The sequence below is a fragment of the Dama dama genome, chromosome 7 (assembly GCF_033118175.1).
Source record: "Dama dama isolate Ldn47 chromosome 7, ASM3311817v1, whole genome shotgun sequence".
Taxonomy (NCBI): Eukaryota; Metazoa; Chordata; class Mammalia; order Artiodactyla; family Cervidae; genus Dama; species Dama dama.
In genome coordinates, this window is record NC_083687.1 from 25,177,855 (window position 1) to 25,204,256 (window position 26,402).

Below are 26,402 nucleotides of genomic sequence, written 5' to 3' on the forward strand. Positions count from 1 at the left end.
TTAAATCAGTGGGTACAATGATTCATCATTTTTAGTACAGAGGTTTTTAAATGTGTATATTTATATTAATCATGCTGACCAACTCTCTCTCCTTTAAATGCATGTTTAGAGTCTGTAGACTCTTCATGACCCAGGGGTGCTTATATAACTAAATGTGGGTGTCTGGGTGTAAATACGTGTTTATGATTTTTTAGAATATATATGTCTGTGGGTTGCATCTAACTCCAGTGTGTGTAATCATGTTTTTCTCTCAGCTGAGGCTTACTTCTCCAGCCTATTGTTTGAGACAACAGATATAAGTTGCGATGGGAGAGGAGCGTCGGATTTGGTGTGTATCCCCCATTTCCAATTATAGATGGATCATTACAGACAGCGGAGTCCTGAGAAGCCAGACATCTGCTCCTCACATGAATGCACTCACCTCCTAGAGACCAGGCTGCCATCATGCTCTGGAAGCTCGTGGAGAATGTCAAGTACGAAGATATCTATGAGGTGAGCCGACACCCCCAGATGCATCTTAGAGCTTTGCAGATAGAGAATTTGAGCTTCTTGACACCCCAACTCATCTATATTTTTAAGCTATTTGCTTGTAGATTTCCGGCCGGTTTTCTCAGCTTTCTCTAACTTTTCGAAAAACTGGCTTGGGGAGACTTCGACATTCTGAAAAGGGACTTTAAGGTGGAAATCTGACTACTTTAACCTAGGAGATTTCTCTGGTTTTTTTGCTATTTTATTTTTCTTTCTCTCTTCCTCGCCCCCCCTCCTTCAGGATCTGATGAGGAACGGGTGCTAGTGAATGTGGGCAGAGAAAATAGAGACCAATAAAGGCAGAGGCTCCTCGTTTTGAGTGTGGGAGAGAATTAGACTTTCAAGCCTCCTTCGTAACAGACTCGGGCTTTGAATTTTTTATTTTTAATAACATTTTTGAGATCGATAACAAACGGATCCAAGTAGAGCACGAAAAATTAGAAGGAGGGTGGTCAACGGATAGACGGACAAACGGATAGACGGATGTAGAGAGAGCGCAAGCCAAGGAGCCGTAGCAGACAATTTTTTAAATTTTCTTTTTTTCTTTCATGTTTCGCTTCTTTGAGACTCGGGGCGTCCAAACGGCCCCATGTCTTGACATTTTTAACCAAATTTTCTACCCGGGTTGAGTGCGCACGGTTCGTTAGCGCTGAGGCCAGGGGGACTTCCCCTCGGATGGAGATGCCGTCTGCAGCCCGGCGGGCGTCTGCCTCCTTGGGGCGCGCGGGCCGTGCGCTCGGGTCTCGGGCGCCGACGGAGCGGCGGGGCGGCGGGGCTGCGCGCGGGACGGGCGGCCGGAAGGAGCGGGGACAGCGGCCCAGGCCCGCGGAACTTCGCTCCGAGCGCTGCAGCCGGGGAGCCCCCGAATTAGGCGCTAAGGGGGACGGGGAACGCGAAGATTCCGAGGAGACGTCGAGGGAGGGAAGCGAGAAAGAAAAGCTTGGAGGAAGGTGAAAGGAAAGGGGCAGAGGAATTGGGGAAGAGGGAGGTGGAAGCTGGCTAGCGGGCGGTGGCTGGAGATCGGCAGGAATCGGGAGAAGGGAGGCTGAGAAGCCAAGGCTCGGGCGATCGGCGCGGGAAGCGCTGGGTCGGACGAAGTGGTCGCGGTGGAACGCAGAGGATTCCCCAACCCGCGGGGAACACGCCACCCCGCCAGCTCCGGGGCGATCCCAGAAAGCCGGACGGGGAGCCGCCTTGCGGACGCTGGGAGTGGGCTCCTCCCGACTCCGCCGGCCCAGCCCCGCGACCCAGACCGCGGCTCGGAGGAGCCGGCGCGCGCCTTACGGCCACTCGGTGGAGTTTCAGAGGCAGCGCCCGCGCCAGGAATCTCCCAGCTCTGCCCAGCCCCGAATCTTGATCCTGGGGTGTATGTGTGTGTGTGTGTGTGCGCGCGCGTGTGTATGTGTGTGTGAGAGACAGAGAGAGGAGAGAGGGAGAGAGGAGATTCGTCTTTCTGCGCAGTGATGACCGGGGCTTTCCTCTCCTCTTTGTGGTTGTGTATTGACTGTAACGGAGAGCCGCGCCTCCGCCTGGTGGGGTTTGTTTCGGTTCGGCCTCCTTTTCTTTCTTTAACAGCCGGGATAATGGTCAAGTCGAAGGCGCTAGAACCGTCCTAAAGAATGTGAGCGCCCAAAGTGGGCTTGGCGCGGGCTGGGATGGGACCACGGTGTAAATAGCTCGGGGTATACAGAGAGGGACTTCATTGGGTTCGGAAAAGTAAGCAGGATAAAACTCGTTCTAAGAGTCCAAAAGTAGACTGGCTAAATGGGAGGGAGGAGGGAGGAAGAGGGAGGGGTGGAGTGGAAGGGGGAAAGAGGGGGAGAATAAAGGGGGTGGGGGAGAGGAGAGACTGGACGGAGAGAGACCAGAGATACTGCAGGTACTCCTATCTGCCTAATTTTTCTGCTCAAAAAAAATATAGGAGAAGGCGAAGCTGGTGGAAGGAGTCTATTTAAGTCGGGAGGAAGGTTGAACTTTAACAGAAATGGCAGTCAGGCCAGTTGAACGGGTTCCTGAAACATCCAAAAAGGTTTTCTGTTGCCCCTGGCTTTGCCTGGAAAGGATAACTTTAGTGTACTTGAAGATTGATTGCATATATTTTAAATTGAAATTTAAAAAAAAATCACAGACTGCAGGAGCACTAACGAGGGAAAGGCTACACAGGGAATGGAAAGCTCCCCATGTCGCCTCTGTCCTTTAATAAATAAGCATCATCTCCAGTATACTGTGTAAGTCTGTAAACGTCACTATAAACAACCGGGCCCACCGGTTTCTTTTGCTCTCCCCTGCAAAGGGGGAGGCGACGCCTTTTTATTTTGTTTTGTAATCTGCACGCCAAGCACCTAGGGCGATCAGTTCTTCCCATTAGGAAAGTCCCTCTCCAGGAACCCAGACACCTACGGTTCAGCCCAAGACCCCAAGGATGCTCTCTCCTTCATCGTCTGGTCTAGGGGAGCAGGGGCTGCTTGACGCGCGTCTTCGGCTCAGTTAATTGAAGTTCTGCCTCTTTCCTGCTAAACTTTTTCCCCCGGCCTGCCTTTGCCAGCCCCCTCGTCTGATTACATCTAGTAATTCTCCACTGAATGAACGTCATTTACAATAGTAGGGGAGCTCTGCGCCCGCTGCTGTTCACGCTCCATTTGTCCTCCATTCTCCCTTTAAAGTACTCGTGTAATATTAATAGTCATGAATATCAATTATTATGAGGCGGTGTAGGCAAGCGGAGGGAGGAAGGGGCGCCCGAGCAGTCTGAGCCCAGCTTCGGGCGGAAGAGGACTGCTCCTGGAGCCCCGAAGAACCGCAGAAGAAAAAAGGCCAAAAAGCCAAGCAAGAGGCGGATGAACAGCTCTGTCTGTGTGTGACAGGCGTCGCCAATCTCGTTTGGGGGTGGGGGGGGGATTTTTTTTTTTTTTTTTTTTTTGATGGCTTGTCCTGGAAACACCTCCAGCTCGGCTCCTGTGTCCAGCTCGTTTCTCTGCTGGACTCCTTGATTTTTTTTTTTTTAAATCATTGTTTGATTTTGAGCAGTAACCAGGCTTTTTTTTCCAGATGTTAGTCCACACCTATTCATCCATGGTGAGTCTGGATTCACGTTGTACCAGAATTGCATGCTCTCTCCTCTCTCTGTCTCTCTGTCTCTGTCTCTTGTGTGTGCGTCTCTCTCTCGTCTCTGTCTTCCTTCGAGCGCCTTTGGCTTGGTAATTTAGCACCATAATTGGACGAGGCTGCAGCTGCTTCTCTGCATTGTGTTCGTCTGAGCTCCATGAGTCAGCTGGGGAGTAGGGGGAGGCCGAACAGAAAAACTTTTGATTTGCCATTGCAGTTGGGAAATTTAGGTGACTCTTTCCCCAGAAAGAACCATGGGGACTTTACCATGGCATTTCCAGAGAGGAGAGGGAGAATCACACACTTATGCACACCTTCCCGTTTCACTGAGTTCAGCAGTCCACTTAGGACCAACACTAAATTGTCTGGGCCTTTTGTTTTTATTTTTTGGTTTCCCCCCCCTCCCAACCCAAGGTCTTTCATCTTCACACCCTGGAATAGGGAACAATATTAGATAAAGAAAAGCAACCTTAGAAAGAAGTCCTTTGAACCGCAGTTCAACTTAATTTAAGACGGACTCAGGATATGATTTTTGAATGAGATCCATTTCAACCCAACCCTACATAAATTATTTAACTCCTCTTGGGGAGGAAGGGGTGACTGAAAACCCAGATCAGGCAGATTCCTAGGTGTCCTGGAATGACCAGGTCGTCTTGGGAAACTCCTGGCCAGTGGGCTGGGTGGCCACAGAGGCAGAAGTTGGTTTGTAACGAGAGGAGCAGCACAGAAAATAGTAGGAAGTTTTATTTGTTATGCTCTGGACCTCTGGAAGAGTTAGAAAAACATAGTCTAAAACACCCAGAAGAACAAATACTGTGTGTTAGACTCCTGTATTTTTCATTAGGGAATTGATCATCTTCCCCCTCCCCCCCATACACACTGTTTCTTTACCCTCATCCCTTTTGCCGGCTTTGCACCCCAACAGAAGGCTTAGATGTTGGTTCAGTGGGTGAGTCGCCCCCATGTTCCCCCAAAGCCTCGGGTTTGGAATTGCTGAAATCATGTACCCTCTGAGTCAGCTTGGGAGGCTAAGTTTCAGACTCTTGTTTCCCCTGTCCCGGGAAGAAGATGCCCAAGCCGGGTTTCTCCATCTGTCGCTTGTGTTTTTTGTTTTTGTTTTTTTTTTTTTCCTTCCCCTTCTCTCTCTCTCTGTCCTCTCCGCTCCCAGGACCGGCACGATGGCGTCCCGAGTCACAGCTCGCGGCTCTCCCAGCTGGGCTCGGTGTCCCAAGGACCTTACTCCAGCGCCCCGCCGCTGTCGCACACCCCGTCGTCAGATTTCCAGCCGCCCTACTTCCCGCCCCCCTACCAGCCGCTCCCCTACCACCAGAGCCAGGACCCCTACTCCCACGTCAACGACCCCTACTCCTTGAACCCCCTCCACCAGCCCCAGCAGCATCCCTGGGGGCAACGGCAGCGGCAAGAAGTGGGTTCAGAGGCCGGTTCTCTCCTGCCCCAGCCTCGGGCCGCCCTGCCCCAGCTCTCGGGCCTCGACCCCCGGAGGGACTACCACTCGGTCCGCCGGCCCGACGTGCTCCTGCACTCGGCTCACCACGGCCTCGACGCGGGCATGGGGGACAGCCTCTCGCTGCACGGCCTCGGCCATCCGGGCATGGAGGACGTCCAGGTAACGGCGCGCAGACAGCAAACAAGTAACAAATGCCCAGGGAGGGGGCACGGGTGGGGAGGGACAGCTCTGTCTTTTGGGGGGGGCGGAGGGGGAGGCAGTTTGTATAGGAGCAGCTGGACTCGACGTATGTAACTGTGTATCACCTCTATGACTCTCTAGTGGCGTTTTCTGGGGTTTTGATGATGAAAGCTAGAAAGTGTGAGAAATGCAAGAATGGAGGAGAAAAGTGTACATGTGTTTTGCTAATTTGGGATCATCAGAATCAAGGCTAGGTGCTTTTGTCTTGCCTTAGCTAGGGGACTCTTTCCTGTTCTCTTGGCTTTGTGTAAGCGAGCCGGGTGCCCTCTCAACCTACCCCCCTGGGTCTGGCCCCCTGACGTGGCAGGTGGAATCCTGGCTGCCCGGAGGCTGGGGCTGCAGCCTGGAAGTGCAGGGACCTCTATAGAGGTTCCTGCTCAATTTGCAAAGACTCTGTTAAGCATGACAAGGCACATTTGGAAGAAAAACGTATTATTTTGTCCAAGCCAGGTCTTACTTTGAATGTCCCATAAGCTGTAGAACCCTTTTCCAAGAGAACTGAGCTCCAGAGGCAGCATCTGAGCAATGGACGATTTATGGGGAGAGACCCAAAAAGTCATAATTCTGTTTGGGGGTTCATGAGGACACATACCGTTTTGGAGGTTCTTTTCCCCATTTGGACCATGAAATGGCAGTGGGGCAACATTCTCCAGGTCCTTCCTTAGTCCTTCTTTCTGCTAGTACCCTCCCCCCCCCCCCCCCCCCCCGTGTCACCAGTTGAAGAGGCATCACATGTTTGTTTCTTAAAACAAAAGACTCCAAACACTCCCCCACCCCACCACTATCCCATCTGCAACCTACACAATGGAGCCTGATTTCGTGGAGAACACTTGGTTAGATTAAACAAAGAAACATGAAGGAAATGATTTCTGAACACTGTCTGGGTGATTCTGAGCAGGTCTCCTTTTGCTCTTTAATTTAAATAGTCTCTAGAAAAGACAAATGGTTGAAAGGTTTTCAAGTGATTCTTCAGTCTCATTGGCATGGTTGTCTATATTACGCATCCTTATAGACATACCTCTAAAGCGAAGGAACATGAAATGGGAAAGAGAATGGGTGCATGAGTCCTGTCTCTTTACCTTGCTGAAGAAAATGTATTTTGAACAGTTAAAATGTGGTGATAGCATTAAATGCTGTCTGTGTCTTGTCTATGATGGTTTACTGATTTAAGGGAAATGTAGTTATTTAGTATTTCCGGAAATAATGGAATCACCTGAGTTGTGGCTGGATTTACCCATAGTCATAAGTGGTAGTTTTGTTGATTTAAGCAAGTTTAACTGTTTCTGTCTTGGAGGTATTGCTCATTTCAGAATATCAAATGAGAAAGGAAATATTCAGTAGTGTGTGTGTGTGTGTGTGTTTAATGCATTGGGGTAATACTTGTCTGGGGGGAAAAGTTTTTAAATTAACCTTTGTGGGTACGGTTCAAAGTGCTAGATAATGAAAGTGGATCAACTCATCAGCATTGCTGTTGGCAACGCTACATTGGCTGTGTCACTACCACTCTGCAGGCGGGGTGGCTCAGGCTACTAAACCCAGAGACTGCACCCAAAGAGGGCGCAGATTTCTTTGCTTTTAGTTATTTTATTGTATTTTTAAGACAGAATTGTGAGAACTTTGGAGGGTTTGGTCAGATGCAGGAGGCAAGAGTGAAATAGGGCCAGGTCGGTGTGCGTTCGGGAGAACACCCTTGTCGAAGTTGCAGCAGGAGCTCAGACCTGGGAGGTGGAGAGAGCCCAGGGCAGAGAAAGCGCAGGCCCGGGGCCCTGGTTGCTCCCGCCCACCCCATCTCTCCCCGTCCCTCCCCCGGAAGCATCTCAGCAGGTCCCCTGGCGAGGTGGGGAGGCCCCTGAGACTTTCTCAGGGTCGACTCTTGGTGCCAGGGGTCAGGAGGAATTCACCCCGCGCCTTCCCAGGAAAAAGGGAGGATCTCTGTCTCCCACGCGATGACAGGTGTGCTTGACGAGACACGGGGCAGGTAACAAAGAAAGACAGGGGAGGAGATGGACCAAAGATGAGACCCCTGAATCCAGAGGCTGCGCCTCCTCTGTTCCATCCCGGAGGCTCCACTTCCGAGTTAGGGATCAGGAGTGCAGGGGACGGTGTGGCAGGCGCGGCTGGCGGCTTCAGCGTTTCCCATTTCCTGCCTCTGCGTTAGGGGTGGGCTGCGTCCCCCTCCCCCATCTGTAAAAAGGGACCAGAGGTGCCTCCGCCTGGACCCCAGTCACTTGTTCCATCTCAGGGGCCTAGTGTGTGTCTCGGATCTCTCTGTCAGCCCAGCCGCGATCCCGCAGATACCAGGGAGCTGCCAGGCCAAGGAGGGGGGAGTGGCCTCTCAGCCAAGGGTCCTCACCTGGCCCAGAGTCGGGTCAAGACGTTGTGTGACCCAGACACACGCGCGGGGCCACCGCCCCGATCGCGAGAGAAGCAAAGGAGAAGAGCTAATTAACCAAATGCTTCTAATATTTTTTAAATGAAACTATAAAACCCTGTCAATTTCTATTTCAATTTACTCACAGGGGCTATTAAACCAGCAAATCGCTGTTTGGGTTCTGGTATGCTACATTTCACCCATTGTGTGTGTGTGTGTGTGTGTGTGTGTGTGTATACGCGCGCGCGATCGCGCGCACCCGCGCACGGGCAGGCACGCAGGGAGTGGGGACAGTGTTAAAAACTCAGAAAAACAGCATCAGAAAGAAAAAGAGCTGCAAATGATACTTAGTTTGGAGTTTGTTCAGTTGCTGTGAACACCTCTTTCCTTCTTCTGGCCTTTGCTCTCTAACCTCTCATCACCTCTCCTACCTGAGTGTAATCATATGAGGATGTTAAGTCAAAGCCCTTACACACACACACACACACACTCAAACACACCCTACTGTCTTAAAGCAACCCCTGGTATCACTTTTAACTAAAGAAGTCTAGTAATTACGAGTCTGAGTTGTTTTTCCGAGCTTCCGCATGCAGTCCTAATTAAATCTTTACGATCCTCCCTGTGACGATTAAGCGCCAGCATGCTGCGTGAATATCCTGTACAAAAACCCAGCAGGCGGCCGTAATTAGATAGAAAATCAGACAAGAGCCTTCTCATTAACTACCACAACTACCCCACGTCGCTGATGAGGCGTATATACATATTTACGTACCGACGTGAGGGTGAGGTGTGGGGGCGCACGGTCCCGGCCCGTAAGATCGCGGGTCTGCCCGCCCACAGACACAGGCGAATATTTCTGTCCTGCGTGGACACGTCGCCGCTGTAGACACGTGAGCACAGAAAGGCGTGAATCTTGTGTGTGCGCGCCCGGTGTGCGTGGTGGGGTCTCCTGGGAGTTCCGAACAAGTTACATGAAGCATTTTTTTTTTTAAGCTTTTTGTTTTTACTATTTCTTAAGATGGAGATGGCATGTTGCAACATGGAAAATGGTTCTTATGGGGAATAACAATTTTCCTCATCTTTCTGAGAACAGAAGAGTGGCTATTAAAAACGAAAAGAAACAAATTAACATGCCCCCTCCGTGATTAGATCATCTCGTTTCTAATGTGCTGCTTGTTTGGGGTAGACAGTCTCTTCCTTGTGATGAACACACGCCCTGTCTGGGGATGCAGCTTGAGTGGGTGGGAGGTGCTGTCTAAACACAACCTCCCTCTCAAGCCCTTTGCTTTTTACTCCTCTGTAGAGAGGGTGACAGATTGGTCCAAATTTAGGTTTGTAAGGATCAAGGAAAGCGGCTGGACATTGCAGGAAAAGCTAACACTGATTTTCACTGGGGAGTAGAAGGTGGGAATCCACTGCTTTTGGATGCCCTGGGATGCACAGCTAGAAGCCTAGTGCATCTTGACAGCAAGAATTATCATTCTAAGAGCCATTTCCCCTCTGAAGTGCAGCCAACATCTAGGGTCGGAATTTTCCTTCTCTGGAATGCAACTGGCAAGGAAGGTGACTGTTCTTTGCCATGACCCAGGTGCTGCTCACCGGGAGATCCTGTGTGTGTGTGTGCGCGCGTGAGTGTGCATGTCTGTAGCTACTGCCTTCCTAACAGGTGTGCTTCTTGCTGGGCAGCAGCAGTGGCAGGGGGAGTAGACTGTGCAGGTCCCTCCGAGGGACTGTCCTGCAGCAGGAAGCTCACACAGCACTGAGATGTGTGTGAACTGCGGTGGGTGTGCGGTCCTGACCGCCTGCAAACGTGTTCCTATGTGTTGCTGTTTGCATTCCATTCCAAATTGCTCAGACTTTAATTAAAATCCTATAATGTAAACTATTATGTATTTGTAAAATGACTCTGGGGTTAAGATGCACTGGGATAGCATAGAAAACAGACATAGCTCTGACTAATATTGGTGGAAATCCTTCAGCGGCTGCCAAATTTTCACAATTCATAAGAGCGAATAATATAAGTTTATGTGTCTATGTAATATCTATGTTTAATATAATCACTAAACCAATCCTGCATCCCAGATGCCTCTCACAGTTTCCTCTTTCCTCTTCTTCCATTGGAAGAATTTATAATTTGGGTGAATTTCATTTCTGTGTCCATTTGGAGGTAATAATAATAATAATAAAACCTCCCTTTGTGAATTAATATAAATGGAAATAACAGAAACTCCAGTTTGGAATGACATGATTTATGTGTGCGATTCTTTAATATCCAGTCGATTTGAATAGTGATGTTTTTATATTCACAGTCAGTTGAAGATGCCAATAACAGCGGCATGAATCTATTGGACCAGTCTGTCATAAAAAAAGGTATGGACTCTCCCCCTCCCCAAAGTAAGCAAAGTTTTCCTGTGCATTCATGTCTTTGTGATGCATTTTCACTTTTAAGGACTTCATTGTTTTATAAGACACCAGTGTTTGTTCACAATCATAGGACAGTGGCTATCTGGATGAAAATGCCTGTTGGGAAGAAGGGATGGGGGTGGCGGACTGAAGGCAGAAACCCTGATGAGAGAGACAGAGACCACTGCCATTTTTCTCACAGTACATTCGCTAGCAATCCTAGATACATCATAAATAATTGAACTACCATTATGTATGGTTGGGAAACACTGCTTTCAAAAATATGAGCTAATTATTTCATTGATAACTGGAGTTTGTTGAGCCAAACCCTATGCCATTGGGGCAGCTCCTTCTCTCCTTGCTTTTGTATTTTGGAGTGGTAATTTTGTTCCCAGTTCTCTGTGTTTTACGAGTTGTTTCTTCAGATTTTTTTTTTTTTTTTAACTGTGCCAAATGTGTTGCTAAATATGCTCTTCCTGAGACGCTGAGCTGGCCTCTGAACATTTCTCAATCTTCCTACATATGCATTCATGATTTAGTGTGACTGTGGAATCACCCCATACTGTTAAAGGGCATGTGATATTAACAAATGTTTGCAGTCTCTTGTACAGCTGTAAGCAAAATAATTAACTAATTAAACTAATTAAATGTAATTACAATAACTCATTTCAGGCGTATTGCAGCTGCTTAATTTTTCCCCCCTCTTCTCTGACAGTCACTGAGAGAATGCTTGGCGATTAGTGTGGCTGCCAAAAGGCCCGAATGTCACTCACATGCCACAAATTTAGGAGCTTGAATGTGTAAACAGTGCAATCTTTAATTATCGCAAGAACCGGTATTTGGAGCTACAATTTTAACTACTGTAACCCTTTTTTTTATCGATGCTGGAGAAGGCCTGTCCTTCTGTTTGGTGTCAACAATTCCTAGCTGCAGTCACTTCTGATTCATTTGAGCCAGATGACATTCACAAAAACAATGAAAAGGAAAAGGATGGTTTGAAAAGTAATGCAGAGTCAAGCCGGTAGAGTAGGACGGTTGTGAAGGAAGGATTGTAAGCAGGATGAGGTGTGCTCAATTTTCTGCTCTTACAAAAGCAGAAAAAGTCACTTTGAGAGGTGGGAGGCGGGGAGGGGAGGCTCTACTTAAAATGATGGCATTTGGCTTTTGAATGTAATATCCTGAAGAAGACTAGTAGGGTTTGGGGTAAAAGTATCTAAGTGTTCCTCCAAATGTCTCCGACTCTTCCTTAGACAGTATTGTTTTGGGTTTTTAATGCCAGGGTTTGGGTTTGCTGGGACACTTGGGCTTGCGCTCGGATTTGCAAGTGCACCACAGCTCACTTTCACCATTCCCTCCTGGGTCTTCTCTTCTGGTTAATTGCTGGTTGATGGGATGAGGGGGTGGATAGTATGGGGAGGAGGAGAGGAGCTTCTTCATTGGCGTTCTTGGTTTCTTTTCTAGTTTCCGTCCCTTTTCATGGAAAGCTTGAACCCCTTAGCTCAGAGTTCTCTATGGGGGCTGAAACAGCATCGGGGCTGGTGGTGGGGCATGCCCAACTGACGACCAATCAGAATATTATTAATAGTCAGGCCAATAAAAATATTTGGAACTTAACTTGCCTAACAAAAATGGAGCTGAAAATATTCTTAGATGTGGGATGCTTTGGTTTCAGGGCTTGTGTATGTCTGTCAGTGAAATGTGAATATGTATGTATATATGAGGATCTCCAGGAATAAGGAAAAGAGAATGTTGACTAACGTGGCAGTTTCTGGTTTTGGAAACATGGACTACTTTTTATGCCCCCCGCAAACCTTTTTAAAAATGCACAGCCTAACACATCTAAGTGGCACCCCAGTCAGTCTATTGATTTAAGGAGTGTGGTATGAATATGAAGTGTGAGGTCAAGTCCATTATTTAATATTTCAGGTATTTGCTTTATTACATGACAAAAAGATCCTAATATTATATTTTTATCTTTAGAGAGCCATGGGCAAAAGTGGAGTAAGTGGTTGATTTACTTTTCTAGATCACTATGAACCACTTAAAATAAGGTTATGGATTCATTAGCTCTGTCCCTGCCCTCTGGTCTCCAGTCTTTGCCCCTCCCCCACCTTTATGAGGAAGAGATTAATTTCATAAAAGAGGAGGTGAGAAGGTTTCCTGGACGAAATATTCTAAATTTCAACAACTGGCAAGGGACTTAGTTGTTTTGTTTGTTTTCTAATGGGCTTTTAGAGAGATTTTTAAGGGTCTACCTTATTGATAAAGTGGCAGCAACTGGCCCAGGTTTAGGCTTCTGTGCCTCTGTGTGTATTTAAGGGAGAGGACTTAGACATAAAGGATATATATCTCTATGTGTCTGCATGTGTGTCTGTAATTATGCAAGGTCTCCGTCCTAAAATTTAACCCTGTCCAGTTTTGTGCCCGTGTTGATATCGCCCCATTGATTGTAGGCTAGCTCTCTGGTTATGTTTGCTATCTGGGCTTAGCTGACATTTCTGAAGTAATTTAGTTAAGAGGAAATGAGTTGTTCCCAGTAGAGAGAGCAAACGAGTGGAGTGAAGGTAGCCAATGTGATAAATGGCTCTTTCATTTGAAGATCTCCAGAGCTCGTTTACGGCTAATTTTCTGTATTGGCCCCCTTTGAGCTATTAATGCAATCGGCAGGGACTGGGGCCCCTCTCCTCTTAGCTGCCCCATTAGAGCTCCCATTAAGCCAGCGAGTCTCAACTCCATCGCAGGAGTTGGGGGCGGGGGGAGTAATGAAAGGTGCTTTTTAAACTCTCCTAATCTAAACCGGCAGAGGGTGGTTAATACGATTTGAAGGGGGCTGGTCAATGAGCAATCAATAAAGTAATAATGAGAAGGATTCGGTACATTAACAGTCTAAAAATCCAACGAGACATTAAAAAATCATTCTTAACTCTCAGTTCCATTAAGATTAGGAATCTGGGCCGGGCAGGGGGTGGGGTGGTGCCCAGCTCCTATAAATGATCACTGCCACTCTCCTACCAGCCTAACCTAAAGAAGGCTCACCTAGGCTTTCAGAAAAAGTTTTTGGTGCAATTAGAGGCCAATATGCAATCGACTGGACATCTTAGACAGCAGAAAAAGATGCTGGGATATCTTGGAATGACTGGCGTGGCTGGAGTCCAGGGTCCAAGTGCTATGACGATGGGGCGTTTTCACTGGTCTTAGGGATATCCTCTTTGGTTAGTTTCAGTTCAACTTCTTGGTTCTCTCCCACTTTTTTCCCGTTAGTTCTGGCCCCTTCCCCACATAAACACTTTGATTGGTGTGGATTTTCTCTGGGTATGGGGGGAGATAGAGAAATTGCCAATTTCAATTACAAGGGGTTCTGTTGAGACTCCCCCTTCTGACCTAGGAGGTCAAAGCACCCAGAGTCTGTCAGAACTTCTGAGAAGGCTATGAGTTTCCTCTCAAAGGGAGAGGTTCACGTTTTCAGAGCTGACTTGGGTCCCCATCGGCCTTTATTCAACTAGAGGCTCTCAGCTACATTCCAGCCACACAGGGAGTAATCAGAGTTCCTAGAATTTCAAAGCTGGAAGGGTTAGATACTCTTCTCCAACTCCTACCCCCACCCTCCAGTGAGGAAACTGAGATGAAGAGAAGACAAATGACTTCTCAAGGTCCCACACACCCGAGTCAAATGATGGGATCCAACTCAGTTTCCAGCCTCTTAGGCTTTGCCCCTAAAGGAATCCAACACAGGATGTTCGTAGTTTCCTTATGTTCTGGCTTTCTCTGTGAGAAGCCTTTTTATGTTTTTTTTCTTTAGGATTTCAGTGCTCATGTTTATACACATGCTCTTATATACATATGGAATAACATTTAGCCCCCAGGTAGATAAGAAACAATCTAAGTATGAGGAAAAGGATGATCTGCTGGTGAGAAGTAATTATTTCAAGCAATGCTCCACCTCTTGCTGCTTCCGGGTGTAGTTTCCATATTTGAGTCTGAGCGCCTTTCAGAGGGACTTAGGCTTCAGTCCATTAGATGGGTTCATTTCTTCCTTCTCTCCCACCAACAGATCAGAACCACAGAAAACCTACCTCCAGTCAAACACAAAGATATCAGAGCTGTGATTTCATACTTAAGTGTAAAGAGTAAAGATGAAACGCTAGCTTATTAACACTTTGGCTCTATAGTGTTCACTAATGAATAAGATTTTCTCCAATCGGTTTTCCTTCCACTCTCTCAAATTAAACTCCAGTCCCTGTAATGAAATATTGATCGATTTTTAAACCTCTGTTCTTCTGCCCCCATATAATGCAAGTTAAAAGGGAGGGGGGCAAGTTTTGTGGGTGTTACATCCAGAAGTTGGCCATGCTATCCAACTGAGAACTGAAGAGGGAAAACAATCCCACCCAGTTTTAATGTATGCACAGAAAATTGTAAACATGTAAAGAACTGAAAGCTTCACGCTGAGTTTTGCTATGCTCCATTTCCTTACCATTTCCTGCTGTCGCTTTAAACCTATCTTAGTCATCTCTGGGTTCCGTGAGCAGGAGCAGTGTGCTCATAATTACTAACAAATCAACCGGGCCCTGTTGCTCCCTGGGTTTATTGATAAGCTGGAGGAAAGCAGAAGGGAAAAGACAAAGAGAATAAAATATGGGGTTAATCAGCTGAGGAAAGCAGGTGTGAGAGTGGAGGGGAAGGTAGATGCTAACAGTAGGCTGGACTTAGAAGAGTGTGAGACGAGACGTGCAGAGTCTAGTTTAGGAGACCATTCAGAGGCCAGCGTTTAGCACCTGAAGATGAGAGAGAGGAGGGTATGAACAAGATTGATACTGAAATTAAAAATTAGAAATATAACCTGAAGTGCGTCTGCTCAAAGTCTTGTCGGGCGGGGGTGGGGGGAGAACGGGAGTGAAGAAACATCACCACTCCCCCCTTCCTTCTCCCTCTAGACAGCAGAGTGCTGAGGGATGCTGCCTGAGTGGGTGATATTTAGGTGATAATGTATATGCAAAAAGGTACAGTCCTTGGGAGGGAGCTATGGACGTGCCCCAAAGGAAATTGCTCTTGTCAGGTAAATCAGGCAATTAACAATAGTGAAATTGAGGGCAGGCTATAAAATGTCTCAAAAGGCCTGGCTTTTCAAGAGATTTGGCACCTGGGACTGTGAAAAGCAGGCAAAATTCCAGTTCTCAGCAGATATTCGGTTATCCAGTATGGTAAATGGGAATTAACTTACTATTTTCAAGTTGCTTGGCCATGGGGGGTGGGGGGGGGTTCTGTTTAAATTATCTTTCTAAATACAGTAGGATTTAAATTTTTAAATTTTGCTGAATATCAAAGATGAGGCTTTTTATACAACTTATTTCTATAGTTCATACCATATTAAAACTACAGAGGGCCATCTGTATTTTGCAGAAAAGTTTTTCCAAGGTTACCATGATCATACACTGTTTGCTTATAGCGCCTGCTTATGAATCTGAAATACAGAAATCAGGACAGCAGTGAACAAAAAAGGCATATTGCAATAGATGTGGATATTGTGTAAGAGAATTAAATGACAGGGTTGTTCCCACCCCAATCATTGTTTTTTAAGTGACTTTAAATCCGTACTTTACTCACATTTAATTAATACACTTCGAATTTGCATTGGTTCACTCTCAAATGGGAAGCACTTTACTGACTGTGATGAAGGGAATCAGAAAGAAGAAACCCCACTTTGTAACTGCCCCACCACCATGACAGTGCAGAATATTCACTTGGTTACCTGACATCATTCATTCAGCCCTGGGAGAGACTATATAGACAGATCAGAAACTCTAAAATGTCTATAAGAAGTAGAAAAAAGGCAATGCTTGTCTCCCTGTCTACTTTTCTCAGAAAGACCTTTCTACAGGCATTTGTAAAGAGCCAAATGCAATTTATAGGAAATAGAAGATTTGAGACCTACCTTTTAGGAGTCTCTAAAATACCATGAAGGTCTGAATGCTGGGATCTATGGTAGAGAGAATAAGCTGTTTCGAGAACACTCAGGGCGGTTAGTCTGTTTTAGTCAAGGGAGGTTATATAATTTGCTTGACGTGTGGGGTTCTAGGTTCCAGAGAGAAGAAAAAGCGTATCTTTCTCTTACTAGGATTATAGAGTGAGACAGAGTCTTTATTAAAAAGGAAGAATGGAAGCATCCTTTTTCATGCCAGAAACATTGCATGTTTCAATAAGTCCCCTGGCCTAGTGATCACTGGAGAGGTGCTTGAGGGGCTTCAGACCCCCTTGGAAGAAGCTAAGGTTTAGGGCAAGCCAGCAGGGAGCGTCTCCTGCCCAGGGGCCTGCAGAAAGAAAATGGGCATCAGCCATGTAGAAGTCCAAGGGAGGGAGACTGCCAGGGAACTGGGAAGCTGACCGTTCACTGTTCCTGGCTCCCAGCCTCTGGTTCTACCGAGCCCCGCCTCCTCCTAAGGTGCAGATGACGCTGAAACACAATTAAACAGAAATACAGGCTGAAGAGACTGAATGCGCCTGGGTAGCAGTGGCAACCAGCTGTCAGCTCTTATTAACTTCTGCATAAAACATACCTTGAGTGCGGTTTGTTATCAATTACTTGCCGAAATGAAACAACTGGGGCAAGGCAAGACCGCCGCTCACATGAATTAGAGTGATTGGTTGATTGATCAGGGCACCTGTTGTAAATCATAACTGCTCCAAACAATCACCAGCCGGGTTCTTTACGTTAATTTGTAAACAAAATTCATGTCACCGCGGAATTGCTTTCACTGGAGAGGAGCATTTGGGTTCATTTCTAAATGAATCTGTTATTAGGATATAGCAAAGAATGGGATCCACTGCAGAGAAATGAGCAGCTCTTTGGGGCCCAACTTCCCCAGTTTAATAGTATTATTACTTGGCTGTTCTTGGGCAGAGCGACTGATGGGGCTCACCATCCTGATCTTTGCCAGTGATGATCACAGATTTGTATCAAATAGGAGAGGAGGGAAGGGTTCCCATAAAACCATTGGTATTACTATTTTATATCACTGATAGGGAGCATCGCCTTCAGGCTTCAGCACCAAATGTGATTATCAGGAGACAGACGAGGACGTTAAGATTCAGAGAGGTTTAGTGAGATGTCTAAGGTCACACAGCCAACACGTAATGGAATCCCATTTGTCTGGCTTCACAGCACAGTCCAAACTCTGGGTTGCGTGCTTTTCCTGATTTGTGTAGTGAGCGGGACTGTGGCAAGCCACTCTCACATGTCCACACACTTGGGGTAAGTTTCCAGAGGTGATGGCTTTTGCATTTTGTTTGTACACAGTGCTCTGAACGCACCGCGGAACCAGGGGAACAAACACTTCCTCCTGCAGCTTTCCTCTTGACGCCTGGCCTGTGGCCTCGCCCCTGCGCAGGCAGCGACACATTCATTCTATTCGCGGTCACAAGGATCGAAACCCGGTCACCTTTATGGCATATTATTTTCTCCCTCTCTCTAGTTCCGGTTCCTCCCAAATCTGTGACTTCTCTGATGATGAATAAAGATGGCTTCTTAGGAGGCATGTCCGTCAACACCGGCGAGGTGTTTTGCTCGGTCCCAGGCCGTTTGTCTCTGCTTAGTTCAACTTCAAAATACAAAGTAACTGTGGGAGAAGTTCAGAGACGGCTGTCGCCCCCGGAATGCCTCAATGCGTCTCTCCTCGGCGGCGTCCTCAGAAGGTAACCCACCACCCCAACCACTTTTTAATGCCGCGCGGTTGCCTAGCAACCGAATCCTGTAGCTTACGGCCGCCGCCACCACGTGCTCCCCGCCCAGCTCGTGCCGCCTCGCCCTCCCGCCCGCCTTGCGGGCCTGGGGACCTTCCACTTTCCCCACCGTGTACCCGGCGCCCCTCTTTCCATTCCCAGGACCCTTCGGGGCATTCTCTACCTCGAGTGGGACCCAAACTCTGCACACACTTACCTAAAACAGGAGTATCATGGAGCAACCGCCTTCTCACCTGCAATGTTCTCTGATATCTTATTTTGTTTTAAAGTGCACTTGGCGGCCCGACTAAGTTGATCCTGTCCCACTAATGCATTGTGCGCCGCAGTTTGAAAAACTTTGTTCTAGACTTGTGTGACTTCCTTTCCTCAGTACCACTACCAAAAATAACAATGACACCATTTTAGAAGTATAGACAGGTATTCCTTAGGGCCTTTCATATGTTCCCCAGTGTTGGAGAAAGACAATCCATAGACTCCTTGTGGAAACTGGGGGAGGAGTTGACTTTTATCTTAAGATTCAAAGCCTCCCCAAAAGTCCCTGCCAACACCTGAACTCTTTGGTTAGTGCCTCCGATATGAAGGTGTGACACTGCATGACATGACTTTTTCAAGTTAGCCTATCTTGGGAGTTGAAACTCCCCTTCTTCCCTAAAAGTGGCGGGGTGAACAGCACAGGAAGAGAAGTCAGAGTAGGTTTTTTCTTGTATTTTTGCCCAGACCTTAGCACATAAAGGGGGATCATTGGGAAGAAGTAAGGGTGTGACCCACAGACTTTTTTCACTTTGAGTCCTTTTGCTCTGCTCTACTTTGTAGTTCAGTTTCACATGAGTCCTTTGAGCTCTACAGTGTAGAAATTTCTTTCAGTCACCCCTAGGAATTGAGGGTGTGTGTGTATGGAACTTACTATGAGATTAAGTGAGATGATCAATATAAAGTGCTTATCATGTAACTAAACTCCTCTGGTGCTAGTTTTATTGTTATTATGATTGCTAACATCATCATTAGTTTCATGTTTCAGTCTTCCTTCCCCTTTTAACCCAACTCCATTTTATTGTGACTCTTGACCTCTTACTCTGAAAGCCCACCCGTTTCAGGCTGAGCCTTCTCCTTTCTGAACCACCCAGTTCTTCTCGTCTTTCAGCAAGGTTGTACTTGCCCGGTTTCGGCTTCAGCTCACCTCTCTGGCTCCATGACCAGGAAGGAGCTGGGCTTGGGCACATGCAGCTTCTACCTTCTCTGGACCCACAACCTACACCCTAATTATTCCCATCTGGTGTCATTTTTTATTCTCATGAGATAGAAGAAAACGACACAATTTTTTTTTATGCTCTGTATTGCAGAAATTAAGCAAACCTCAGCAAACTATCAGCAAATAACCAAAAGGAAGAAAAAAAAAGTGCTAACCTCAAGTTAAAACCTCTTCAAGCTCCACTGGGCTTTAGATTGCTAAATCTAAACTTTGTTTCAGGAACACTCTGAGGTTAATCAGAATGTTAATTCTTGCAATTTCAGAGCCAAATCGAAAAATGGGGGGAGATCTTTGCGAGAAAGGCTAGAAAAAATCGGTTTGAATTTACCCGCGGGCAGACGCAAAGCAGCAAATGTCACGTTACTCACCTCCCTGGTGGAAGGTAAGCAAGATGAGTGGCCATTTCACGAAGTGGCAGAGTTTAACTGTTGGCTGAAGGCTGACATTTTACACGTTTCATGATTAACTGGAAATCATTGCAATTGTTGTGCCCTTATGAGTTGGATGTCAAGCGTTTGCTTGAAAAGTTCAAAGGTCTTTTTACTTAGAGGGAGTAGCAATTGTCCAGAGGCCAAGGGATGTGTGCGAGGGTCCCTGAGCTCTGGAGAGTGCTCAGGTCTGGCTTTCAAGCCAGTGCAGGTGCCTCCAGGTGGAGGACCTGGTACCTGAAACAACCTCTATACAAACTCACGAATAACTCTGTAACCATTAATCCCTTCTATACCCCTTCTCCTTCCCAAATTTTACCTCTGAATCATCAGTAGTAGTAAATACACTGTTGATTGTGAAATTATTGTTGCATTCATGACCTCTAATGGTTATTTTATTTTTTTCTCTAATGGTTATTTTAAAACTCGTGTCACTTCCAGGGCCCCTATCTCCTGCTGATTACCTGGGATTTATTGAAATAGAGCTTCATAAGACCAGTGACCTAGGAGAAATATGGGTTGGGGATGAGGGGAATGGGAGGGAGGAGTTAGGAAACATGGAGGGGAGTCATGTATGATCTTTGGTTGTAAATTTAAAGGCCCATACTTATAACAAGCACATTCTAATTTGCTCATCATTTTGGGATTGGAGATGATATTTATGGTATGTAATAAAGAGGATCTTCTCTAGAGTCTAGAACAAGTGGATCTGCATTTGAATTTGTGGGTTGTGGAAGGCACAGGAAATACAGCCAGAAGGGCCTAATAGAGGAAGTTGTAGAATTTTCTCTATAGTCTAACATGTAGGTTTTGGTTTTTTCTTCTATTTTTATGGATATGATATTATGACACTCCTTCGGAGAGTTAGTTTTTGGAAAGGGGATCTTAGAATATTAAGGCAGCAACCATAAAGTCATCACATTGACAGACATTGCACTTTGCCATCTTTCAGGTAAAGTTGCCTGGCCCAAACTTATCCTTTAGAGGCAGAGGTGACCAAATTTCCAGACCACACTTATTAGTGGTTGCCTCTCAGCCTGGGGGCTTTACTTTTTGCCCTTTAGCGTATTGCTAAAATCACAATCTTAAAAAAAAAAAAAAAAAAATCACAATCTTCCTTTTGAAAAGCAGTCAAGGTAATTTCAGCCCAAGACAGGGATTTGGGTGGAAAAGGAAAGGAACTGGAAAACCCACTGAAATGCCAATATTCTGTTGGCAGTTTTCAGTGTTATGAGTTGTTGTAAGCCGGAAGTGTTTGGTTACTATGCTAATGATGATTAAAAGTAGTCATGCTCCTTACAAATAATGTGGCTGTGGGATAATTCAGCATATCTCTTTTTTATGTTCAAATCTTCCCTTGAACCCCTAAGGCTGTGTTTTTAAAGGATAATAATGCTTTATTCGAAAGGGGTTTCCACATAAACTGAGGAGTCTCTCAGCTGTCCAGGTTTTCTATAGCTACTCTGTCATCTTTTGTAAAGTAGAAAGTCCTTAACTAGGAAAATGATGGCAGGAACCTCTGAAGAGGAGAAACCTGAAACCTAACTATCAGGAAACTGACAAGGAGAATAAATATTTCATTGCTGGATAGACACTGATCCATATATGATTTACATATTCTTTAATGTATGTGGACATAGGCACACAGGGATCTATATTTGTATATATTAGTTATTATAGGAAGATACAAAAGTTAGGAAGACTTAAATTTTATTTAAAGCAGGTGTTAACATGTTAGATGCTTAAAAAAGGGGCGGGGGGGGGGCAGATCTGGCTTGAATGTTCAGTTCACTGTCTGTCTAGGTGCAATTGCAGGGTGGCTCCCGAAAGTGGCCCACCTTTCCAGGGCTGGGGTGTGGGAGACCCGCAACTATTCAGGGGATGCCTAGCTAGGATTTGACTGGAAGTGTGATCAGGGAGAGGCTGGAAGGAGCAGCAGGAACAAAGTTTGTTCCATCAACTTTAATCATGGCCTGAGAACCATGTTCATTTGGGCATCTGTCCCACCTTTGCTACTGCCCCCAAGAGTTGACCTGTTTTGTGAACAATAACAATAGACCAGGGAACACCTCCTGATCTTGGGATGGTCTTGGGTGCTGATTATTTCCTCTGTGCCTGTCTTCTCAGGAGAAGCTGTTCATTTAGCTCGGGATTTTGGGTATATTTGTGAAACAGAGTTTCCCGCCAAAGCTGTTTCTGAATATTTGAACCGGCAGCACACGGACCCCAGTGACCTGCACTCCCGGAAGAATATGCTGCTGGCCACCAAGTGAGTGTCCTAAACTCGTCCCTACTCCCAACCTGCGCGGCCACCTTGCTTGGGAGGAGGCGGTGGGAGCTCCCAGCTCAGTGGCGGAAAGCTGGTGGATTGCTGGTAGGGAGCCCTCTGAGCTCCGCCCCCCTGCGCGTGCCCACCCCTCAGCGTTGATTACAGGCTGTGTGTTTGTGTCAGCCTTCTCTGTTTCCTAGATTCTGAGAAGGATGGCTTTATTAATCGGAATCCAGGCTGCTTAACAAGTCACATCCCCAGCCGTGGGGATGACAGGCAGACCTTTTCGGGGTGGGGCCTTATTCCAGTTCTTTCCTGCATCCCTGGATGCTTGTTTCTGCCCAGGTTGCACATCTTCCTGTCCTCCCCACACAGCCACGTGGCTCGCTCAGGGAGTCTGTATGTCACCCACGTGTACCCATCTCTAGCCCCAGCTCTAATTACTCTCTTTCCAACGTTGCTGTTTGGCATCTTCCACAGACGTAGAATTTACTACAACTCCAGAGGGGAAACTAGTAAATCTCTGGCTAAATTTAGGTCTAGAGCTCATTTGAACTTTTACAGTGGGTTTTCTATTTATTTGATTTACTCCTGTCTTTGGCTTCGATGTCATATTGCTGGTGTTTTATGGCCGGCTCAGGCCTTCAGTGGGCGGCGCGGCGTGCGCCCGCACGTTTCTCTCGCAGGCGCGGCGCAAGCAGCGGCGCTCATTTATTTAGTGCTCCAGGACGCGGTTTGTTCCGTTGACAGCGTAATTTAAAGAAATATATGGAAGGCTGAAAAATCATTTGCTCAAATTTGTCCAGATGTTTTTGAGACGTGATTGGAATTTGATTGCCCCTTTCCGCAGGGTCAAAAAATATTAATGTCCCAGAACTTTAATTGCTTACAGACCCCAGTTTGGGCTTTGAAGATTTAAAATGTTTGACTCTAAGCATTTGTTCTCCGCAGTTCAGAATTTCCTTTTTGGCACTTTGGTAATGAGTACAAACTTCAGGAAAGCCTTTAACCATCCCTTCCAACGATCAAAACCTGGCACCCACCTCTTTTTAGAAGGTTTTCCTTGATGTACTAACTAGCAATATAATAGATCTTTGTCAGTAAATTGCCTTCCCACCTCTTGCCCTTGGTGGCTAGTGGCAGGGGAACTGTTGGTGCTTTATAAAAGAGTAAAGGTACTTTGGGGAAAAAATAAAGCCAAACTGGATAAATTAGATAACAGGATTCCACAAACAACTCTGTGGTTTCCCTGAGGAGTGCTTGTGGCTTCTCTTAGGCCAGCATTTCTTAACCTGAGGTGAGCATCAGAATCCTCTGGGGAGCATTTCCAAGATAATTATTCGTGGACCTAGCCCCAGGCTCCCTGAATGGGAACCCATTCGGGGAGGGTGAGGGTGAGGCTGGAGGCCTGGATGTGTTTGTTTGAACCCTACAGGTGATTCTGAGGAACCTCTGACTTAAGAAACTGCCCTATTTAGGTCAAAACTGTTACCTGTTTCTTCCTGGTTGGGATGATGTATGCCTGCATTTTGAACAGAGGAACCAGTGAGCACACGCCTGGTAGTGTCTTCTACCCATCAGTCTTAAAACCAAAACCCTTTTCTGGCTGTTGCAGGTGGGGGAGGAGGTGTTTTTCGTCTCCTTTGGCTGTTACTTCTCCTGGGCGTAATCCCCTTGGAATAGGTGCCCCAGAGTTACTCACATGAGCCTCCAGGCATTGGCCCTATTCATCTGTTGGCCAGGCCGGGTGTCACCGAGTGTCAGACTGTCCCAGGGAGGTCTGGAATTGGAGTTGTGTAGTTTTTCTTTTCTCACCACCCTGGAGACCAGGTGGAGGCAGGCTGACAGAAGCCTGCCAGTCTGTGAAAGGTCATAGCCTTTGGGATGCCATGCCTCTGACCACGGTGAACCAAGCCCTTGGGCCTTCCAGGAGATGGCCTTTTGTCCATCTCCTATATTAAAAATTTCTCAAGTAAGTTCAGCTCGTAGTTAAGCATGCAAGATTTCTAAGGCTGGGAGATTTGGGTGCCTTGAGGAATTAAAAACCTTCAACAAATAAAAATCTTCCCTCCCTGGAGTCTTAACCATCTACTTTTAGGTTTTATTTAAACAGTGTGGGACTCCTTTTATATGGACAACAATCCTGTTGTACAAAGATCTTCTGTAGCCTACACTTTAAAAGAAAGGGGAAAAGGGGGGAGATGGTGGTGGTGGGAATACCTCCCTTCTCAAATACTGCAGGTAAACAGCTTTTTGCTTTGAATGGAATCAGCATTCTCTCCTGGAATAAACAGTTGCTTGCCCTGGGCCATGCACAGCTCCAGCAATCTGCTTCTGTGAGAAGGACAGGCTTGTGGCCCAGGGCCCTAAATCTTTCTGGGCTTTCTGAGCCTGATCGCCAAGAGGTTGGAGAGGCAGGAGAGAGGAGGGGGAAAGGGCTTTAAAAAGAACTGTCAGGTAAGAGCTAAAAATGACTGAATATTTCAAATCAAATGCTAAAAGCCTAGCGATTTTCCCAAAGCGGGGTTTATGCAGTTTCCTGCATAATGAAGGGGTGGGGGGGGGGGGGATGGGCAGGGGAGAGGGCTGCCAAAAAGGCCAGGCTTTGGGATGGAAGGGGTGCCTCACCTCCCCACCCCCGCTTTCCTTCCAGTCCCAGCTGCTCGAGAAGGCCGAGCGCTGGGAAAGGAAACAGAGCGGAATCGCCCACATTAGCCTCGCTCCCCGGCTCTCCGGTGACCGGGCGCCTCTGGGCTTGTGTGAGCGTCTCCTTTCTAATGCCAATGACAGCGACGCTGAGGGTGGTGTGTGTTTGTTTGTTATTGTGGTTGTTGTTCCTCTCCTGCCCCATTTGCAGGCAACTTTGTAAAGAATTTACGGATCTGCTGGCTCAGGACCGGACTCCGATCGGGAACAGCCGGCCCAGCCCCATCCTGGAGCCGGGGATCCAGAGTTGCCTCACGCACTTCAGCCTCATCACGCATGGCTTCGGCGCCCCGGCCATTTGCGCCGCGCTCACGGCTCTGCAGAACTATCTCACCGAGGCGCTCAAAGGCATGGACAAGATGTTCTTGAACAACACCACCACTAACAGGCACACGTCTGGGGAAGGCCCAGGTAGTAAAACTGGCGACAAGGAGGAGAAACACAGGAAATGAAAAATTTAAAAAAAAAAAAAAAGGAAAGATGTTTTAAATACAAAAGGAAAACAGAAACAAATTTTAATTTTAGCTTTAAAAATATTGGATTGGCTTTGGAAGAATTATATTAGGTAGATACACATACAATCAAAATTTTAAAAAACAAAACTAAATAACTTAAAAAAAAAAACAAAAAACTGAGGCGTACCACGGAGCAACAGTATCGGTTCTCAGTGTCTATTTCAAGATACACTTGGAGACCACCGTCCGGATTTTCCACTTCGGTTCTTTCGAGCTTAGTAATACTGATAATAATAATAATAAAAACATGATTTTTTCCCCTTTGGAAAATAAACATAAGACTAAACATGAGAAAACGCTAACTTATTGGAAGAAAATCGGAGAAACCTTGTCGGTGTCAGTGCTTTGAGAGCTGGTTGACTGAGACGCACGAACTTTTTAAATTTTTAATATATTTTTAGGAAACTGGCAGTCCCCGCCTTTCCACCTCACCTCACCCCTCTCCCAGCCACCCTTTTCTACGCTGCCCTTCCTCCCTCTGGCTGTCACGGGAATCTTCCGGGATGAAAAGGCGTGTGGTTAACCCTCAGGCGTGGTGATTGCGGTCCCCTCGATGCCCCCGCCCCGCCCCGCGTCCTTAAGTCACCGGTGCCCCAGCTCCCGGGCCGTTTGCATAATTAGGGAGGGCGAGGGAGGGCGGGGCGGGGGGCCCTCGGGGACGCAGGCGGTGGCTGCAGCTCTGGGGCCGGCTGGCCGAGCGGAGGCTCCCGCGGCCGAGGAAAATCCGGACCAATAAGTTGATTCAGACTCATCATCAGTTGCTTTCAGAAACCTTACTAGTTTCCAGCCTTGCTGGTATCTGCCTACAGAGCATCTTGCATTTGTTATCCTATTTGCCATCTACCAATTTTAAGAACAATAGTAAAACCAAAACACAATATGAATACGTTGATTAGTATGTAATTCCTTCGGAGGGGTATGTACCATTTCATTCTCTTCTGTTTTCCAAAGCTTTGCCCGCATGGTTTATGAGCTTCTTCAAAGAGGACTTGGGCTTCCTACACAATCTATAAGGTACAGAGAAAAAAAAAAAAATCCGATCCCTTTTTAATCAAAGCCTGTGTGTCAGAATTCTGCAGGTGCACTTCTTTAAAGAAGCTCAAAGGGAATAATTTAGAAAGTGGCCAATAAGAGATTGAAGCAGCTTTCAGTCTAGTTGTTAACAGATACCTCAACACGGAATTCCGGAGGAGTGGGAAGCTGCTAAATGAATTTTAGGGGAGAGGAGTAAGTCTTCTTGGAGCCCAATATTTTAACATTATTGACTCCCCTTTAAAATGGATTCCATTTCCTTGGGCTCTTTGGCAATTTCGGGAAAAGCAGCAGCTTTGCGAGTGGTTGAGTGGTCCTGGGAAGAAGGGTGGTGCAAGCTCCTGTGTTTCA

General features: G+C 46.7%; 1 protein-coding gene across 2 annotated transcripts; it reads left to right on the plus strand.

Annotated features, from left to right (window-relative positions):
* The first annotated feature begins 444 nt into the window (after positions 1 to 444).
* On the plus strand, positions 445 to 24,956 carry TFAP2B (transcription factor AP-2 beta). Of its 2 annotated transcripts, none has more exons than XM_061146112.1 (8): positions 445 to 492; positions 4,802 to 5,260; positions 10,022 to 10,082; positions 12,456 to 12,470; positions 17,585 to 17,804; positions 19,365 to 19,483; positions 21,657 to 21,798; positions 24,656 to 24,956. In XM_061146112.1, exons 1-8 carry the CDS (start codon positions 445 to 447, stop codon positions 24,954 to 24,956), a joined length of 1,365 nt encoding a protein of 454 aa, XP_061002095.1. The 2 variants fall into 2 exon arrangements, with proteins under 2 accessions (XP_061002095.1, XP_061002096.1); XM_061146113.1 differs by lacking the exon at positions 445 to 492 and adding an exon at positions 3,577 to 3,603.
* The last annotated feature ends 1,446 nt before the right edge of the window (positions 24,957 to 26,402 follow it).

Coding starts and splice junctions, on each gene's coding strand:
- TFAP2B (XM_061146112.1), top strand. CDS start 445: ATGCTCTGGAAGCTCGTGGAGAATGTCAAGTACGAAGATATCTATGAG. Junction 17,805..19,364: donor CTCGGCGGCGTCCTCAGAAG/GTAACCCACCAC, acceptor TTGCAATTTCAG/AGCCAAATCGAAAAATGGGG. Junction 21,799..24,655: donor AATATGCTGCTGGCCACCAA/GTGAGTGTCCTA, acceptor CCCCATTTGCAG/GCAACTTTGTAAAGAATTTA.